At 37.5% G+C, this 21,113-nt stretch overlaps 1 protein-coding gene across 1 annotated transcript; it reads left to right on the top strand.

Annotated features, from left to right (window-relative positions):
- Positions 1-1,602: 1,602 nt before the first annotated feature.
- LOC145768685 (uncharacterized) lies at positions 1,603-20,001 on the top strand. The gene is made up of 14 exons (XM_082580249.1): positions 1,603-2,829; positions 8,268-8,353; positions 8,593-8,706; positions 10,137-10,243; positions 10,419-10,568; positions 11,331-11,408; positions 11,665-11,764; positions 11,848-12,081; positions 12,581-12,699; positions 12,856-13,042; positions 13,779-13,931; positions 14,984-15,105; positions 17,059-17,149; positions 19,637-20,001. The coding sequence occupies exons 1-14, from the start codon at positions 1,688-1,690 to the stop codon at positions 19,669-19,671; spliced, it is 2,718 nt and encodes a 905-aa protein (XP_082436375.1). The 5' UTR covers positions 1,603-1,687; the 3' UTR covers positions 19,672-20,001.
- The last annotated feature ends 1,112 nt before the right edge of the window (positions 20,002-21,113 follow it).

The following is a 21,113-nucleotide window of genomic DNA, read 5'->3' as shown; positions in this document are numbered from 1 at the left end:
AATTTCGCCACGTGAACTCAGCAACTTGGTTCAAAACGGACAGTTACAATACAACAGATCACATTTTATGGATAAACCAAAGATAGCTAACATTGAACAACTTTGGTAGAAGTAAAAAACCTCAAACTTGATGGTTTAACTGCTTAGAACAAAGGTTGTATGAAACAAAAAGTACTTGAAGTTGGTTTTGTCTTGATTTCATCTCCTTTACATTCAATGAAATTTGTTTGGAGGACTTTCATTCATGGAATTTCTAGTCGGCTGTTTAAAACATGAATTGGGCTTTACCCCAGCTAATTAATTTTTCATACTTTATGGGCCTGCACTGGTTTACCGTGAAGGTCGTCAAAAGAATCTTTCTACAGTAGTCTACTGTTGGCACATATGCAGAAATTACCAGCACTATATATTCACGTTGTCATTTGTGGTGTTCTATCTTTAAATACCTCCTACGTAGCCAATCTGTTTGTGAGCGTCCTCGTTGGCTGCGTTTCTAGTTTGTGTACCAAGGGCAAACATGTTCCACCTGGGACGGGACATTTGCGAGGCAAATATTACTTTCCGACTCATACCTTCCTTTCTTGATAAACAGACTTATAGCCTACGTGCTCGTATACTTCAAGAGCAAACAATTTTGTTGCACAGACCAAGGCAGTTTAAACAGTGTTTGCAAAATTGATATGTAAGTTGAAAAATAATATCTCAAATAGCAAGTTCGTCTTTGATTAGAATCTCAACTTGGTCACACGTTGAAGGTATTGTTCACACTTCAAAGTCGAGCAAAGATAAATGCTTTCTTTTTAGCTCAAGTGATTTTAGCAATTCATTTATCCTTCTAATACAGTCTGCAAGAAAGTTGATGTCATGGATAAAACTAGCAATCAACAAAAAGCAAGCGAGGGAGCTCTTGATTATTCGCAAACTGCTTTTGTCGAAGGTGCCTCGTCAGTGACAATGAAAACAAGCGATAAAGACACTGTGTCAGAATCATTCGAAGAAAAAAATAACAGCCTACTTTCTTCACATCAGTTGAAGCTGTTGCAAGAGATATTGAACACCGGGATAACTGTATCTTGTTTGGCAAGAATTCTACGTTCTGAGGAATCACGTTTTTACGATTCCGATAAGCAAAGTGATCTTGTCCAAAGAGATAGTTTTGATCAAGTGCAGACGAAAGGCCTTCAAACTGAAGATACTTTTACTGCTTTGCTAAAAAGCAAAGGAACATTAAAAACTACAGAGGATCAAAAGCTTTACAAAAGCTTTAGTAGCGTGGGTATTACGGCCAAGCCAATCTACTGCTCCGTTTCCACCCAAACAGATGACAAAACATTGGCACAGCATGACAAAAAGTAAGTAGATGAACTTGGAGTTGAAGTAGATTGGTGCAATGTAGGCTAACATTAAGCAACAACAAATAAAAACATTTCAACTAAAAGCAGTTTCCAATTTATTTTTATATCTTTTATATCTTAGATTTGAGCAAAACGTGGAATCTAACATTCAAAAGAGAGACGTGATATCAACTTCCAATCAATCTCAAGGCAGTGAATCTTGTGAGAAGACAGATGACTCAGGTCTCACTGCATCACAATCGGAATCATATGCTGCGGACTCTGAGCCCTCAAACACAATCATTGCGCAAAGCTTGTTTGAATCCAGTGCAAGTCAAAACACGGACAAGGAAATGAGCATTGAAGCTGTTAATCAAACTGCATCATCAAGTTTTGAAATTGCTGTTGAAAAACTAGAACTGAATAAAACAAACTGCAACAACGAGACAATGCAGTCAAACATACAGCATGATTCAAGTGTTGTCGAAGGCGATAGTGTGCAAACGGATCTTCAAACTATGAATCGCAATAACGTCTCTAGCAAAGCAAGATCAGAACAATCTTATTATAACGAAGTCAAACAGATTACTGATGGACAAGCCTTCATTAGTGATCACGAAGTAGACAATCAACGACTAACAGACCACTCATTCAATGCCCAAGATTTGCCACCACCTCCTGCCATATTGCCGGGCAGTCATTCCGGGACTGCGTCGTATAATCCCATCAACGTTGCTATGATGTCTACAGGATTGCCTAGCCATCCTTTGCAATATTATCCTCAAATTTCATCAACAGGAATTGAATCTATTCCTGCGTCAATGGAAAGTAATTATCCACATGCTAGTTCTCACAATGCCGTACAAGCCTCGACTATGCAATCCATCCATCACCGAAATGTTGAAAACGGCAACCGAGAAAGTTCTACTTCCATTTCTGACTCTTCATCTCAAGCGTTTATAACGCATTACCCGCATAATATGGGAGACGGTTTAGGGCAAGCACATATTATCCACCACCGTCCGAACGCGGAATTAGTGCATTATCAACAACAAATCGGGATGCACAATTCTGATGGTAATGCCATGATAAGCCAAAGTCATGAAATGGGCCAGGCTGATCCGCTTTCGCTTCAGCTTCAACAACCAGTGTACGACACGTTACGCAACATACAAATTTACCACAACCCTCTCGGTGAATGTGGTGGACCAAACTCGATTGACGGACACCACCAGCAACAAAATCTTTCAACAGACATGCACCATACTGTTCATCACGGCATCAGTAAAACTGAAATAGACCCTGACGCTTCGTACGTGGATAGCAGTTTGCAGCGTAGCCGACACCATCGAAAGAGAGAACACAGCAAAACTGATGAAATTGATCCAGATGTCTTCGATAGTAGTCAACCCGTACCTGATAAGACGATCGAGGACATATTGAAAGGGACTCCTGGAAACGAGCAAAAAAAAAGAAAGATTGATGAATTACTAAAGTGAGTCCTCATCAAGTTTTAGTTTTGTAATTCATCTTTTTAATCAGCCTACACAACGCTCTTAAAATAGCTGTAGGCTATTTAGGCTATATAAAAATAGAACAGGCCATTACAGGTTAATGGTTAGCAAATGAAAGTAGCCATCAATATTACGTCATCATAAATTCTTTCACAATGGCAACTAAATCTTACAAAAAAGTGTAACTCTCATGACCACTGGTTGTTGCAACAAACGTGCTAAGCATTCATTAAGATTACTAACTATTCAGTGATAATTTGTTTGTGCACGCTTTAGCTTTCAATAGAGCACGTGTATTTGTTGTCAAAAGAGTTGTAGTCGAAATGAAATAATTTTTAACTTTCTCCACCCCGGCTCAAAACGTCTTGGTTCATTGATAATAATAATAGTTAATGTACACTTCGCCAATCATTGACGGATTATATTCCATTCGATCAGTCAAAACACGTGGGTACTTATTAAGCCGAATCCATTCTTGAATTAGAGAATTCTCTTGACAAAATATCATAGATAGATCATTACCTTTTTGTAAATCTTTGACTATACGATGTAGTACATGTCTTAACCTTCCCACGAGTCTTGTAAAAATAATTCCAAACCAACAAAGATCTAAGGATTTGTTAAGCATTAACACAGAGCACGTGGCGTGTATGTCTCTAATGCGCCAATCGTCATCGTTTATGAAATTCACAAAAGAAATCCCTGGTAAAAATTAACCCTGCATCTTAACAATGGACAGGACTTAATAGCTAACCAAAGCTCTGGAACACAAAGATACAGGTTCCTTATAGTGTGAGTGCACAGTAGGAAAGAACAGGCGACTAGAATTTTGAGGAGCTATTGTAGGCTATATGTTTCATATAGTACGCTATGGGTATTTTGTTTTAAATAATTTAACATCGCTTAGGCCAATAAAAAGGAGCTTGGATCTGCCGGTAACTAATTCTTTACCGGTAATAGGTAACGGTCAATGCTATTGTGGCATGACCAGATTAGAGAATCTATATGAAAGAAACAAACTTGTTGCTATCAAATTATTTAATGTGCAAGCTAAAGCCACCTACTGAGTTGGATCACAGACAACCTTTGTGTGCATAGTCTACCAAGGTGCATGCAAGTCTAATTACGTCAGTAATGAAAGAGCAGTTAGTAATTTGTTTTCGAAGAAATGTAAAGGGGCTCCATGATATTATCTTTTTCATGTAATGTTTGATATTCACAAGCCTGTATGGATCTTTTTATTAAACGGACGAGAAAGTTTGCATGTTTGCATAAAGCACGACTATTACTGTATAGCGAGCTTCGGGGCTTCAACGAAAAATCTAAAATCGTCGGCTTTATTACCGATTGCTTTTTATTCAAAACCATGCCTGCTTCGTTTCGTTTCACTTTGGCCAGGTTATACTTGTTTATTCAAAGCAAACAAAACGGGCCGCGCACACACTCGATTATACCTTTACTAAAGATTTCGTAGAATAGGTCTACACCAATTTCCGCTTTTTTCATTTCATTCAGGCTTCATAGAGAAATCCACCCTCGTAGTCATCAATTTTCTAAACATGGTACTTACTCATATTTCGCAAAAGTATACATTTGACAATAATAAGCTAAGCCTACTATCTTTTAGTTTTCATAAACGTTTTCTCGAAAGCGTATTCGTCATATTTTATCTAATCTTGATGCAAGCCAGTACTTACAAATAGCTTATCATCTCTTTTATACAAAAAAAAAACTTTTGCATGATATACTGTATAGTTTTCATTGTATAGGATTGATAAACCATATAGCGACAAAATCTGTTCATAGTTAAAAATCAACAAGTGAATAATTATAAAAATAGAAAGAACAAAGTGTTGGAAAGGTAAAATGTTTAATTAATTTTAACAAGGTTAATTGTATCGTATACCATCATAGCTTACATTCGCAAGTCGCCCGTTAATTTATAAATTATGGGATTCTAACTCAAAACAGTTCCGGAATTTAAGGGAGCTTAGCGATTTTCTTGTTTTGTTATCTCATCGTATTGCTTTAGCATACCGTACTAATTTAACAATGCAAAAATATGTATATGTTTTTTCTTTTTTGTGATTTTGGCCTGTTTCTAGAAACTTACTTTGCTTACAAAAAGAGATTACCCTGAGTTGAATCTTTTTTATACCTGCAAGCCATTGGTATAAATTTCGAAATACGTTGGATGCCATTTTGACGGTAAATAGAACTGCTCACTTATCAACATAAAAACAGTCAATTCAAAATCTTTTTTTTTTTTAATAAATCCCTTCTTAAAGCTTGAAATAAACGCTTTAACAAAGAAAAAAAATGGCGCTTCAGTCCGTACCAGCATTGGTTTGGTTATCACGTGAGCATTGTCGCTATATTTGCGAAGCCGATAACGAAGACATTAATTAGACGACGTAAAATATATAGTTGATAGCGTGATATTTGCTTTGTGTCGTTACCCGGCGCACTGACAAACATTGTTAATCGTCGCCTGTTTGCTTGTCCTCGATTTTAGCCCAGTCATCGCTTCATTGCCCGCATTAGGATTTCACTGAGCAAATGCAGTCGTTAAACTTTGACCGCTTTCAAAAACTTGTCCAAATTTCCATCCTTAACCAATTTGGTTGGACAAAGTTTTGAAGTGCTTTCACACTGTCACTCAAGCTGGTAGGACATTGACCTGTTTAACGGAAAAGTTTTCTAAAAACAACACTTCAACATTGCTATGTTAAGTAAACGACAAACACTGCAAATAGATTATTTGAAAAAATATGCACCTCTGATAAATTGAAGATTAAGATTTTCGTATGACAGCACTCATTATAAATACTGTACCTCAGCGCAAATTCTGATTAAGACAGAATCGATTATATTTGTTCACCCAACGGTGCGCCGTCCACAATGTAACTGAACTGAAGACACTTGGAACACAACAATTTTTCATAAAAGCAGTTTTACTCAACACATGGCACAATTGTAGAATCAAAAAAAAAATGGTGGTGTCACAGCTTGCTTTGCAAATCCATATTGCAATAGCAAGAAGTCATGAAGTAGCCGAAAAGTCACCCTAAAAAAGTCAAGTTAAAGTTTGTGTGTTGTTGGATATGCTCCCTTGAAAATTGCGACAACTTTACCTTTTTTGAGGTAGTCTACGTGACCAAACCGCTCCTCAAAATTTGTTACTCAATGTACAGCAAGCCAAAAGTTTAATATTTGATGTAAAATGGCTCAAGGCACGTTTCCACAATAAAATGCTCGTTTTCTCGACATATTTCTTGGACAACCGTTTACCCTCAATCTGGCTAACCGAAAGAGTTTGCGTAAAGGCAGGAACGGATCCAGCAAGTAGCCGTAAGGAGGACGATTTCAATAAAATACAAGGATGTGTAGACCTTGCAAATACACCGTGAATGAAGTTACTTTTCAGAGTTTTAGAGGGAGAGAGCGATCTACCCAATCGCGCCCCCCTGGATCCGCCACTACGTGAAGTTATCTGTGGTCTATGTTTGACAATAAGGCTACAGCCACGCCCTGAGTGTCAGTGTGGTGTGCTAAAAAGCTGGTCTCAATAAATCCTCTTGTCTGCCATAACACAGTAGCTTGATACAGTAGATAAAAATACGGAATTGCGTAAGAATTAATTTATCACAATTTACTATATCGTAAGGATGGTTCAAACTCTTGCTTTGCATCTCAGAAAACTCCAATCAAACACCGCATTTCTTTCATCCAATGTTCCTGTGGCAGACATTTACAACTAACACTGAAATTAAACATCAGTGTGGTTAAAATTTCATCAAGAAATTACTACAGGATTTAGTAATATGTAAACGATTGATAGTGAACGGAAACGACTTATAGTGAAATATTAACATGTAGGTTTCAAACAGTAAAATTGAAGGTGAATGATTTGCTTCAAATTGTCGAAAGAGCTGATGAGTTTAGTAGTTGGCAGTTGTTTTTTTCAAAGAAGGTTGTTCTGCAAAGGGTTAAACTTATTTTTGTTGCCACAAAAGTATGCAGGCAGATAGGCGTACCACAGCTACGTACATTTTTCTGTTTTTTTAATTAATTTTCCACTATGTTGTGTGTTTCATGACTCAAAAGAAAAAAGTGAAGGTATTCAAAATTACAGTGCCCATTAGTTTGAATTAAATTGAACTTTTATTATTTAGTGATTCTATTTGATTGTCAAATGACCTGAGCATAAAAGTATCACTACAACTATTATCATCATGAGTGTCAATGACCTTCAGAACGTAGGCTGACAGCTAGAAGAATCTACAATATTTCCTTTCAGACAACGAATTGTAAATATTTGCGGCAAGTTATTTGCCAGTCTCTTTTCACAATTTTGTCTTGATAAAACTTAATAGAATAAAGAGGTAAGCTATACGAGTACAACCACAGAAACCTTAATATTTCAAAAGCAAACCTAAGGTTTATGTGCACCCAAATTTTATTAAGTATTATAGTTGCAGCAAGTCGCTCTGTTGGAAGAGATGTTAATTTTATTTATTTTTATTGTATTGTTTTACAAGTAGCTTATAGGCGAGTTGCGTCTTTTCAAAAACTGATAGCCTACTTCCAATTTTTCAATCGCTGGTTTTTGAAAATGGTAACACCAATATGTCAAATGGTAGACTACGCATACTTCATGTACACTATTGTACAGTGTATATAAAAACTATAATAATTCTTAAGTTTTTTTCGTGTTAAGTCTTCATCTTCTTAAGTTTGTTGCCAATCTTAGCTTCTTTGTTAACAAAATAGTGAGTAGTTTATACGTTGAGCATAATTGGTATGTAACACGTATCGTACAATATTATTGAGCAAGCTATTACAGTATTTCAAAACAAAATAGATACAACAGCGTTTAGAGACGCAGTAGCTCAAGGGATGGCTTTATTCCTACGCAAAGCAAACATTCCAGAACATGCTCTCACAGTCTCACACAAATGGTAACTGTCGTCGTATAGGTCACATGCCACACGGATATGTTTAAGTAAAATGTTTTCCGTCTATATAAGTATTCCATGTCTAACCTATGACTTCCTTGGTCACTTTGCAGCTTCTTGCTTCTGTGATGCTATTATCATTTTCATTTTTTAATAGTAATCTTTCAACAGTTTTACTGTACATTGTGTTTTGATTTATAGTACATATTTTTCGCAGCAGCCAATAAACATCTATTTATTTATTCCTTGGCATCAAACGTCATTATTTTTGCTTGCATCGGAAAACTATTTGTCTATTGTAACTTAATTGCGTCGTTTCAAAGAGACATAAAGTAACTGAGAAGCAGTCACAAGTATTGCATAGATAAAAATATATTGTTAACTGCTTGGGAAATGCTATTTCTAAACATCAACTTCTAATTTTCTTTAGAAATGATTCCTTTCATATTGTTTGTTTACAGAGCAGACCCATGGCGCGCAGCAAAGCACATCAAACACTACATGGCGCAGCACAACATTCCCCAAAGAGAAGTCGTAGATTCCACAGGCGAGAACATTTATTTCTTGTCGTGTACAGCTTGCCTTACGACTGTAACCATTAAACAACTAACGCAACTAAGAAAATCAATAACGTTGCATACGTCATGATGAGCTACCGCCTACCTGTACTTTATACCTCGGGTGACATCCTTTTTATATAGGTTTATGGCTTTGCTTTACTAAACAGGGCCAGAAAGCACTAATTAGTGATTAGAAATAATGGGAAGTTAAAACTTTTTGCAATAGGTTTAAACCAAAGTCATCTTTCTCAACATCTAAACAAGGGAACGCCCATGAAAAATCAAAAACGTAGCTTGCTGTACGCGTGGTGGACTAAAAAGAGAGAGGAGGTTGATGTTCGTAAGTACAAATTTCTGAACATTTCTATATCAAGGAGGTAATCACGGGATTGAGGAAGCAATCGGGCTTGAGGAAGCAATCACCCTCCCGAAAATTTTACCTTGCCTTCTAAAACGGATTTTTAATATTATTACAACGTTTTAATGACATTGTATTACATGTTGAATGACGTTTCATAAGTATTTGGTTGCATTTAGTGGTTATACTTTTAAACAAACTCTTTATTCAAACATTAGCCTCGGTTAAAATATTTACCCACCCCAACAGTTTCTTTTGCCCCCTAAAATTTTATTTCGGCTACGTCACTATTCTATATTCAATTGTAGCAATCACTAACTTTCAAAAAAGGAAATGAGTAACCCTTACTAAATGCTGCTCCATTTAATTATTATGGAATACACTAAACTAACAGATCCAACACACATGCACGTATCGACAGTCGATCGAAGAATAAAGCTGCAAATAGCGCTACTTCGACCCCTGGCCTTCATCATCAGTGATGATGATGGCGTATGAGCGATCTTTCCAGGCTAGATTAGAGGGCAGAAAATCTTTGATTCAGTGATTATGCCATTTGTCAACATCCATTTTTGCAGAAAATTTGAATTTAAAAGTCTTCATATTCTTAAGAATGACAGCGACCTACCAAAATACGACTTTTAAGTTATTTTGGCAGCCGATTGTAGCATCGGATAGACAGCGATAGACACGTGTTTCGCCCATGAGGCAGGGCTCATCAGTATCGCACCGTATTCTTGCCACTTGAGTAATCGACCGCCGCTTTACCAGTCAGTTTAACTCTTATCTTTGTGGAAAGAAAGAGCCAACAAAACCAGCAGGTGCCAGGGGTAGGTCAATGTGAAGAAAGGCGTTCTTCCCGGCTATCAGCACAAGGCTGATTACTCACTAGCACAGCGAGCTGCAGTGACGCTTCGCTAACCAGAACGGTGTAGCTTCCACGCCAGCCATTGAGACCTCCAATTAAACGTTTAAGTTATTGTTAAATGGAGCAGACCTACCCCTGGCACCTGCTGGTTTTGTTGGCTCTTTCTTTCCACAAAGATAAGAGTTAAACTGACTGGTAAAGCGGCGGTCGATTACTCAAGTGGCAAGAATACGGTGCGATACTGATGAGCCCAGCCTCATGGGCGAAACACGTGTCTATCGCTGTCTATCCGATGCTACAATCGGCTGCCAAAATAACTTAAACGTTTAATTGGAGGTCTCAATGGCTGGCGTGGAAGCTACACCGTTCTGGTTAGCGAAGCGTCACTGCAGCTCGCTGTGCTAGTGAATAATCAGCCTTGTGCTGATAGCCGGGAAGAACGCCTTTCTTCACAAAATACGACTTGTTGGACTTCTTGAAATCTCTGTATTGGAACGTATGCAAGATCTTTTTATAATTCATTATTGTAAATATGTGTTGCTAGAGTTTAAAATCGCGAGCAGTGGCATGGGAGCAGAACAAGTCGAAGAAGCAGCAGGAGTAAGTTTGAGAGCAAGACGAAATCGATTTAAATGGGGACCGGCTTCTCAAGTAAGACAATGAAACAGAAATGAAATTTTTATTTACGGTTTTAGTATTTTATTTAAATTTAATATAGTTTCACATGATTGGGCATCCAGTTTACAAGTCACCTATGTCAAGCTGCCTTCGCTTATATACATAATAACCTGTTAGTTCAATATACTTATCATCATACTCTTTGCAGGATATTCTGTATGAGGCTTATAAGAAGCAGCGCAATCCGACAAAAGAAGAGAGAGAAGCTTTAGTTTTCGAATGTAATAAAGCAGAGTGTCTTCAACGTGGTGTGTCACCGTCACACGCCAGCGGGTTGGGTTCCAATCTGGTCACTGAGGTTGGTAGGATGGATTAAACTTTCAATTGCAACGAGTAGCCTATATACGGTATCGCATCAAAATATCGAAACAACACTTTCGTACCAGTATCTTTAAGCTATAGCCTAATAGCTATATAATCAATCGTATATACTGTATTTGATATAACCTGTCGTCTGTATAATTTTTTATGCAGATATTTACATCAAATCAACATTGATAGAGTTTGTTGACTATAGCCAACAGCAAGAGATTGTTTTAAAAGTCTAGACAAACTTTATCAAGCTAAAACATGATATTGTTAAAAGTGTCAGAAAATTGGTGTTTAAGATAATAATTTGTTATTTTTAAAGGAAGCTGAAATATTCGAGTAAGCCTAAATTAAGGTAATTAATTAGCACATGCTTGCAGAGTAGGACTACAGACTTATTCCAAAACCCGAGTGGCTTGTGAAACTTCAAACATACAATTTCACTATCTTTTGACAATTTTACTACTTTGTGAAAATTCAAACATACAATATAAAAAGACTATGAATCATTTATTGTATAGTTTCTTTTTGATCACAAAAAGTTGTAAAAGTTCGTAAGTGAGTGTGGGCTTATTATGCTTTTTATTGCCGAAACGGTCATACATAACTTAAAATTCTCGGAATACAAGTCGGTTGTAGCCTTACATTCACTGCAATTATCATATTCATAACTTTTCAAATCAACCGAAGAAATACTGTAATAGATTGTTTACTTTTCTGCGAGCTTTTGATAAAAAACGTTATTTTTCAGGTACGCGTGTACAACTGGTTTGCAAACCGACGAAAAGAAGACGCGTTTCGTCACAAACTGGCCTATGACAGCATGCAGGTCAGCAGTTTGAAAACTATCCCAACAAACTAAACACATAAGTTTCTGGGCAGCCGATTTGTAGCAAGAATTGACAGCGATAGACACGTGTTTTGCCCATGGGGCTGGGCTCATCAGTATCGCACCGTATTCTTGCCACAAACGTCCCTTCTTCACAAACTATACACATATTAATTAGCCCTACAAAGTGTAGAAAAGTTTCAGCCTACTATACATGAAATTTGTTTAAAAGTTTTTGTTTTTGTTTCTGCAACAGGAGCAAGAATCCGGACACCAAAGCCACATGTCTCCGGATTCAACACAAGGTCCTTCCACGAGTAAAGTCAATATCATTGACTCAAACGGATTTCAAAAAGGTGAATAGCGATAACAAGACATAAAATTTTCTTAACACTATTTTTTTTACTGAGGTCTTTTTCATGTTTCGTTTTCATTGCAGTGGAACCTGACTTGTACAATGGCGTACAAGGTGATCATGTAGAAAATCGCTCCCAAGACAACATAAAGTCAAACGAAAATGAAACCAGTGATAGACTTCCATCAAATGAGCAAACACCAGAAAACAACGTTCCTGAAAAAGCACTCAGGTCAAACAGCCGAGCTGCCAAAAATGCGCGCATGGACAACAACGGAGGAAGACCACACATTGTTGGTCATCTGCCCCATCCTCAAAGTAAGTCGCATTAGATTTGCTTGATAATAAAATGTGTCTTTGTGGGACTCTCTCTGAGTTATGGAAATAATTTTTCTAATTATGTTAACATCTTTTTTAAATACTTTCTCTGATCACATGGCAACTTTTTTCTTGAATGTAAGGGCAGCCTTGGCTATGAGGGGAAATAGAGTGCTTAGGTAACTGGCCAGAAATAGGCTACAAGAAACTAAGAAACTCTGGTCAGCAGGCCTAGTACATACATTAGATAAAGCTTTGCCACAAGCGCATCCAGTGAATTGAGAGATGGGTAAATTCTTCCTAAAGCTATAAAACAAATCTATTTGCATATGCCAAAGCTTCCCAGCGCACGAACATACATCGAAGTGCCTTCGGCTGTGTTTTCTGCGAAAAATGGTAGATGCTTAAACAAAATCTTTTTTTTCCAAATTTTAAAAGTATGGTTGGCTATAAACATTTGATACTTTTTGCATTTCTAATCTTTTGAATAATTGCGCAGTACCTCCCTCCGGTGTCATGATTACTAACCTGCCATTGGAAAGCGAAGATTTATCAAGGTCGGACAAATTTTCAGCTATCAGCACATATAGCAAGCTGTACAATGTCTCACCAACAAAGGTCAGTTTATAACATTTACCGGTGCTTTGTGTTCAAGTTCTTCAAATTCCAAATAACATATAATTGTATTTCTATACGATACCATGTAAGTTGTGGAAAAGTAACCTCACAATAATTTTGATAAATCGCTTAAATTTCTTGTTTTGTATGGCTCAGATCTCCAGCGGGGGTTCATTACCGTCGGTCAACACGCTTTCATCCATAATGAATACTTTCCAACTACAACATTGTGGGCCCAATCAAGTGCCCTCAGATCTCAACATGCTCGAAACTGTACCAATGCCAACTTCTTTGCCTCCACAGCACAGTCTGCTTTTCTCCGGTCTCTCTGGCCTTGTATCAGGTAATAAAACGCATAGGGTAGGCCTATGAACTTACTTTTCAGCGAAACTATTTTATACTCTCAAAACATGTTGAACCGTAGGTTACTTGCTATAAGCCCGATAGCTTTCAAACTAATACCGTAAGTATGCATGCTTTAAAAAGCAGTAGGCTATACTATTGCCTGTCGAGCATAGCGCTTGCTTTAATGCAGGGCTACTCAACTGGCGGACCACGGTCCGAATCCGGACTTTCTGGGTGTTGAAGGTGGACCTCGGGCTTCTGGAAGAATAACCTCATTGCCACATTTTGGGGCCTCTTTAAACAGATTTTTTTTGTGATTTTTCATGGAGCTGGGGCTTCGCCCCCAGACCCCCCAACGCTTTGCCGTCTTATCTGATGTGCGATTCACACACCTATACTACAAAGAAACACAATACATTTTTCGTTTTTATTTCTTTGTTTGTGCAGACAAAAATCCAAGTCGTGTTACACACTACCTGAAAAGTGTTTCGGTGCTCGTAGGCTACTGGTTTGTTTAATTTTCGTGGTTGCATATGAAATATTCACGGCAAAAATATTCAACTTGTCAAAATGGACCTTTGCTAACATTAGTTGAGTAGCCCTGCTTTAATGTATGGAAAAATGCTTCGCTAATATCAACCTTGCATGTTCATGTGTTTGCACAATGTTTACATTCAATTCCACAGCTCGAAGAAACGTAGCCTATTCATGTTAATTTAAAATTTTCTTCACAGCTCAACCTTCAGTCGTTAACCTTCAACCTCAAACTTCAGTGTTAACGTCATTGACCAATATTCGGCAGCCTCAACATCAAATCCTTCAGCAAGGCAGCATACCTCATGACCATTCATTGGTGCAGGTCGCACAACTGCATCAAAATTCTTCAGGTACTGTCAGGTAGCCTGCTTACAAAAACATGCGCTTACAATGCTTCAATTTTATTTTTATATGGATGACGTGCTGTTGATGCAACGAGCTCATCAAGAGAATGTGGCTGTGTCTTGCAAGACACTTAATGTCACAACCCAATGGCGTTGACAGGGGGTACTTTTGGAGCCGGGTCCGATTTGATTTTAGGGCCGGAAACTTAAACAAACTACCGTGTATTCTTTACATGCAGTGTGTTTTTCTTAGACGTGTTTTTATTTGGGGCCCGAGTGGCGAATATCTCGTTGGTACCGGGCCCAAATTGTTCTCTCAACGGTCCTGGTCATGCCAAATGTGAGAGAAGATAACTCGATAAACGGCTATAAACATTTGTACTTTCTTATTCTGTTGTACTTTCTTTACTTTCTTTTCTTTCTTAGTGCTTTGTACTTTCTTATTTTGTTACGTTGCTTCCACTTCTACACTACCATGTTGCAGTAGGTTATAGTTCATAATCTTTGTCCGGATAGCTCGATTAGTTAGGACGTAACTTTGTAAACGAAGAAAGCCTCAAGATCAAGCGGCGCTGGTTCGACAGTCGGGGTGTGCGCTTGAGCAACGCATTCTAAGGACTGCTCTCCATTTAGCAGCTCCTAATGGAAGGAATAATTCCCCGGCAACACTTCAACAATCGGAAATTTCATTTTGTCAATTTTGGTAACCGATCCTGCGTCAAACGCCTTTACAAGGATGCAAAACTACCAAGAATAACCTATCCAGGCTTTGTCAGTCCAAGGATGAAGATTCAACATCAAATCAAAACTCAAAATGAAAAGGATTACGCTAAATTTAATGGAAAGCGGTGCTGTGCGTTTTGGTTGGATTTTTGACCATAAAAACTAGGTATTATAAGCAAACAATTTACGGCTCCTGAAAGCATGCAAGATTTGTTTCATCACAGGTTCGTTTGTATGAATAAAAAAAGTTATGTCGAGCTTTCAGTGCATTGCAAAGTGACTGCTCATTTGTTCGATAAAGTTTGCAAAACTAACAATGTTGCTATTTATTGCAGGAGAGTACATTCAGCCAGTCGGTAGCTTTCATGAAAACTCTCCACCAAAGCAAGAATTCCCATCGTACCAACAGAGTTCTTTGGCATATACGTTAGACGAGCAAGGCTCAGCTCACCACCCGGTAAAGTATAAGAAACATCTTCGGTGTCGTTTGCGAAAATTTTTGATCGAATGGGTTTTAATACAAAAGGACCTCTGGAAATGATTTTAAGCATTTGGCTAGGTTCATAAGTGGAAATGACATGTGGACATTAAATCTCTTACAGACCTTCTAATGCAGTGGTTCTCAACCTTTTTGTTTTGGCGGACCCCTTTTGGTACCTTCGAAGCGGTCGCGGACCCCCAAAAAAATTTTATCTGAAATTTTGGTATATCGCTTTTCCTATAATTATAATGGAATCAAATGTTTCATGAGTTTCGAAACGACTTAAAAGAATTTGGTGAACTCGCGACACACTTATGACTATTGATGACATTAGAGAAATTATGTTATGAGCTTTATGTTGGCACATCAAAAATCAGTAGGCTATATAATCTATAATTATGTTGATTTGATGTTTTTCTATAAATTTTATCAAAAACCAATAGAATTTTGCGACCGTTACAAACAATTTCTTCCTTTTTTCGTTTCTAATCAATATTAATTCGTTATAATCTTTGTCATCGCAAAACTGTGAGTGGTGATAGACTGCTGACCAACGTTTGTATTTCTAAGTTAAGCATTGACCAATAGACTACTGTCTCAAAAAAATTAAGTTGAACATAGCCTTATTAAAAAATTAATTCATTTATATGATATTTTTTTAGTTAGAAACCAAACCTTTGAACTTTCAAAGGACATCGCACCGGTTCGTTGGGAAGTACAGTTTGAAAATCACGGTAGCCTAATACACAAATACAGCACAACCAACCAATTTTTACATTTCGTAATTTATCAATCATGCTGCAAACTCGCAAGCTTTCACGGACCCCCTGAAATCGCTTCGCGGACCCCAAGGGGTCCGCGGACCCCCAGTTGAGAACCACTGTTCTAATGGCTAATGATAACAACGTGAAAACCAACTGCGACAACTTTAAACGCAAGAAATTACTCTATGTTATTTCTAAAGATGACGTCGTGTGACTTTGAAAACGTTCGATGTGACATTTGTTTCAATACCTACGTTGTTATGTTAAATTTAATTACGGTACTCGGCTTCGCATGCCTATGGCACAACAAGACAAACTCTCTACCGAAGTTCTAACTTTAAACTCATCCATTAAAAATTATACGATACAACATTGACTGCATGCACATAGGCCGACTCCAATGTAAGCCTAGCTTCATATTAGTCTATTTTAATATAGACTACAGCAGGCCGACACATAAAACATGCATATACTGTAGCCTACTGTAGTTAACATGCAACCGCGACACAAAACGAACAGTTTGTAATGGCTTATTGTGTTTTACACAAAATTTTGATTTGATAGGGATTGGAATTTTGGGGTGCTGAATCAGTTTGTTTATTTTTTTTAGTGTTTTAAATTTTTGAAAAAGACTTGCTTTAAGTCTTATAAAATTATAAACTTTTGCAAGATAGCTCTTTTGCAACTACCTAACTAGTTCAATATTTTTAAGTTAGCATATTCGAGTAGGTAAGCTATAGTCATAACTCGCTCTCAATCGCACTACTGTATAGTGGATGTTCACAATTTTCAATATAACATTTCCACAGGTCAACAATTTGAAACCTAACTTTCTGGTGCATGAAAAAAAATTGTTTTTAGGGTAAATGGGTCGCTGAGTTTAAACATGAGGTCGTCAACGTGTGATGGCTGCAGTGAAAAAACAGATGCAATATGGGAAAACGGACTTCATTTTCGGATTCCAGTCCCCTCAAAAACTCCCACAATCCCTCTCATTTTTGTTGCACAAAAGTTGTGTTGACTAGTGGAATAGATTCTTGTAACTTTAGAAGCGATCAATGACATCTGCTCATTGGTAATGCATAGGACTATCGCCGAAGAGATTTTGACTTTGATGCTAGTTTGTGCGTTTTCCCTGCTTTCAACAAGATAATTAACCTTTTAGAGACATGGAGATAGTGTTATTCCTATATCTGCTCACGAAATGTCTTCAGGAAGTGCAGAAGCAAATTCCCTGGGAATTTCAAGCACAACAGGTTAGTAGATAGGGACTTTTAATTGCTCTAAAGCAGGGGTTCCCAACCTGTGGTACGCGTACCACTAGTGGTACGCGAAGGTTTTTCAGGTGGTACGCGGGTAGCTTCCGTTTTTTTCACAAAAACCTGGATTTCAACTTTATATTTTGTTTATCTGGTTTTGTTTACAATTCCCCCCCCCCCCGAAGCATATTCTTATTGTAACGTAACTATTCCTGTTGTTTCGTAACATTACGATCTTCAAAATACAGGTCATGTCAATTGTCAACAAGGAGCACAGTTGCTTTGAAAAGTTGTACCGGTACAACGCTGTGGGACAGTGGGCGTTAATTACTTCAAATGATTGTTCTTGATAGATATCATCTACTGTTTTATAACTTAAGCTAGATCGGAATAAAATGTTCAATAACAGTTACAAGGAATGTTAACCAATAAATTTCTGGCTCAGTATGGCCTTTCATATTCAACGCTAGCTTCCCATGCTGTTCCACAGCTACTGATTGTCCCTTCCAAGTGGAAATGTGAGCAGGAATTTTCAGTCATGATGAACATCAAGTCAAAAAATCGAAACCGACTGGCAGGGCCGGATTTAGGTGATGGGGGGCCCGGGGCACTTTTAAATCGGGGGGCCCCGATGCAAAAAAATTTTTCGCGCCTACGGCGCGAAAAACCATCTCTACATCTACAGTAGCATCAGTCCAGTACTGCACAGCATTTTGCAAATACTTTAAACGTTAAAAGAAAAAAAATAACACAAAATCACATTTTTTTCACATAGGGGGGCCCTTCAAAAGTCGGGGGGCCCGGGGCAACTGCCCCCTCTGCCCCCCCCCTAAATCCGGGCCTACCGACTGGGTGCACCTAGAAATGGCTTTCGATGCGCTGTTAGCAAATTTACACCACGCATCGACCAATTGGTGGACAGTAAACAAAAATCTCATTAAATTTAGTTGTGGTGCTTTAGTGTTATTTTAGTACGCCAATATTATTCTTCTGAATAAAAATATGATTCGATCAAATTAGTTGTTCTGCAAGAAGTGGTACGCTTGGCAATACAGAGCGTCCAAGTGGTACGAGATCGTAAAATGGTTGGGAACCCCTGCTCTAAAGAAAGTTCGGCGAATATCTCAAATGTTAAAATTTGCCACGAGCTCCAAAATCTTTTTGCAAAAGTTGTCGTTTTTGATTTTGCAGGAAAACTTTGAATAGCTAAAGCCAAAATACCTAAAGAAATACGCAGCCTAGCCTGACTACCCCAATTGGGAGCATGGAAAATAGATGCATTGATTACACTGGTCTACAAAAAAATATTTTTGTTCTGCTGTTTGGACTTTGACAACTGATTTCAGGTAATTTTGGGGTACTGAATCCGAATCTGAACTCAGATTTTTACTATCACATCAAGTTTTTGAGATATGATAACAAAAATACTTTATTTTTGCCAAAAGTGAAAGACTTGGCTTTGCGTTTGCTACCAACATATGCAGTGCTATAACGAAAGGTTAGTGTTAGACAGGCTAAAACAGCTCAATAAAGTTACTGGACAACCATCGCCATAAGCCTGCTTAAATCTTTGTGGTTTCATGCAAAACATTGATGGGGGGGAGAGAGTCAGTTATACTTTTAGCGTGTTATTACTGCCTTGTTAATGGTGTTGCTTAGAAAACAAATTGGTATCAAAATTGTAGTTTGTGGGTGTATTTCAGATAATTATGCACCTTATGGCCTGAATTCCTGGACATAGCACAATGTGTATGTATGATAAACGCAACGTCAAATTTTTCAATTTTGACAAAAGTGACAATTTGTTGTTATCATATCTCACAAACCTGACGTGATAGCCAAAATCTGAGGCCAGATTCGGATTCAGCACCCCAAAACTACTCCTAAATCAGTTTTCAAAGTTTATTCCGCAAAAATCGTGTAGACCAGTGTTATGTTTAATTAAAGATTTAGATTATATATACTGTATAGTTTATGTACTGTATTAACAAAATTTGTGGTCAAGGTAGTGCATAGAGGATAGTCCATTTATAATCTATAATGAACATTAATCAATCTGCATACAGAACTTGAGTATTGCGAGGAGATATAGCCTACTGTTTCCTTGTAATGTTTAAACATTAATCCTATAGTTCCTTATTCACAATATTATGTAGGCTAAATACTTGTATAACTTATGTTCATAAAATATATGCTATCTTTTAAAATTTACTGTAGACTTTACATGATGCTGTAGCCTGTAACCTAATGGTGACATCCTCCATTGTTACAAGAAATTTGACTCTTTGCTCCAAATGCTATATAATTATGGATATCAATTTGAGGCATTTTGTTCAAACTTTTTGTTCAAACAAAATGTTTGCTTTCTGAAATATTGGAGAGGTTATGTAAATCCTAGTTTACTAAAGTGATAAGCAAAGTAAATAAGCCTTTCTGAACCCAATTTTAATAAAATAAAAAACATACTGTAAATTTTATCATCAGGATCACCTTTAGTCGCGTACCAACAAACGGTGTAACATTTCGGATGAATGTTATTGACTATGGAGAAGAATTGCAGCTGGACAATGACCATCGCAAATCAGTTTGAATCCTGATTTTTTTTCCATCATTTGATTGTTTTACAAATGGGCGTATCGTACTCAAGAAATATTTAAGTTAGATTTTTTAAACTTTGTTGCTTTAAAGTCAAATCTACCTCTCTCAATGTAATTGCTTTTAATTTTCTCAGCCTATAATGAATTGAAATGTGACAAAACGTTGTTTAATTTTCTTGGACGTAAGTTTGCAATTGAGATTTTCCGCCGTGCTTAATTAATGTGCTTTTAAAAATAAAAATCTGTTCTACATGTTGTAAATTTTTTATCCAAATCAAGGCTTTTAAGAAGGTTAACTGAAATGTGAATAAAAGAGAGTTTAGTTTACTATAGAAAGGTTGTAGGCTAGAAGAGCTTGATAACTGCTTCCGTACCCTCTATTTGGGAGGCTTAAGATAAAAAGGATCCCCAAGTCTAACAGAGGTCACTAAATAAATCAGGCATTATTAATTAGAATTACAGCCGCCTCAGCCAGCATAGCCATTCAGTTGGTGGTTTTTGCTGTACAGTAGCCTAGTTAATTCTTGATATTTTTGATTAATGTTGTGTTATCATAAGCTGAATTTGCAGCGCAATATAGCCTACCTCGTACCTTCCATTGCTTGTCACCTATTGGCGATTTCAATACGGTACCTAACAAGATTTCTATAGCCGTTTTGTATAGAAACTGGAGCAGAACTGTCAAATATTTTCTATAAAACTAATCCTTCAATGGTAAACTTATCAGTTGTGATGACTTGATAGAAAGTAGGCCAATTCAAAAAATGTGTGTTGTGAGCATCAATTCTAAACATGCATTCCATGGTAATTAGCTAGTCACATTAACCAAAGTCAGACCTAAACTTAAATGTTCAAGGTAGCCTAAATATATGACAAAGTCCAAGTATAATCATGTTAATGTTACATATCCCGATTTCGGGTATTGAAACCTTGTCGTGTAGGCAAGACAGTTTTTTATTACGACTGCGTCTTTACAGCAGCCAATGTTGTGTAGATATTGCAGGGCAGTAGTCTTCAAAAGGGGATCCACCAAGAGTGTCCAAGAGTGTGAGTTTAAAACCTTGATTACAGTGTTTGAAAATGTTGTAGGTCGACTGCAATTTGCAGCTCTATTGCCATTTATCACTTTTTCAACAAGCGTATCATGATCGTAAACTATGGTGTGACTTGACCAGAGGTGGGCAGTAGCGCGCTACTTTTGTAGCGTCGCTACTTTTTTCGTAGCGGTAGCATCACTAAATTTTTGTTAAACTTGCGGCTGCAGTAGCGGCCCTACTTTGTTTTTAATGTAGCGGTGGTGGAGAGGCGCTACATTTCTTTCAGTCGCATTCCGCTCTTCGCTACGTTCCAATTTGAAATTTAAA

This window comes from Aplidium turbinatum, chromosome 4, assembly GCF_918807975.1.
Source record: "Aplidium turbinatum chromosome 4, kaAplTurb1.1, whole genome shotgun sequence".
Classification (NCBI taxonomy): domain Eukaryota; kingdom Metazoa; phylum Chordata; class Ascidiacea; order Aplousobranchia; family Polyclinidae; genus Aplidium; species Aplidium turbinatum.
The sequence above is the reverse complement of the archived record's forward strand: the minus strand, read 5'-3'. Positions and strand labels throughout refer to the sequence as shown.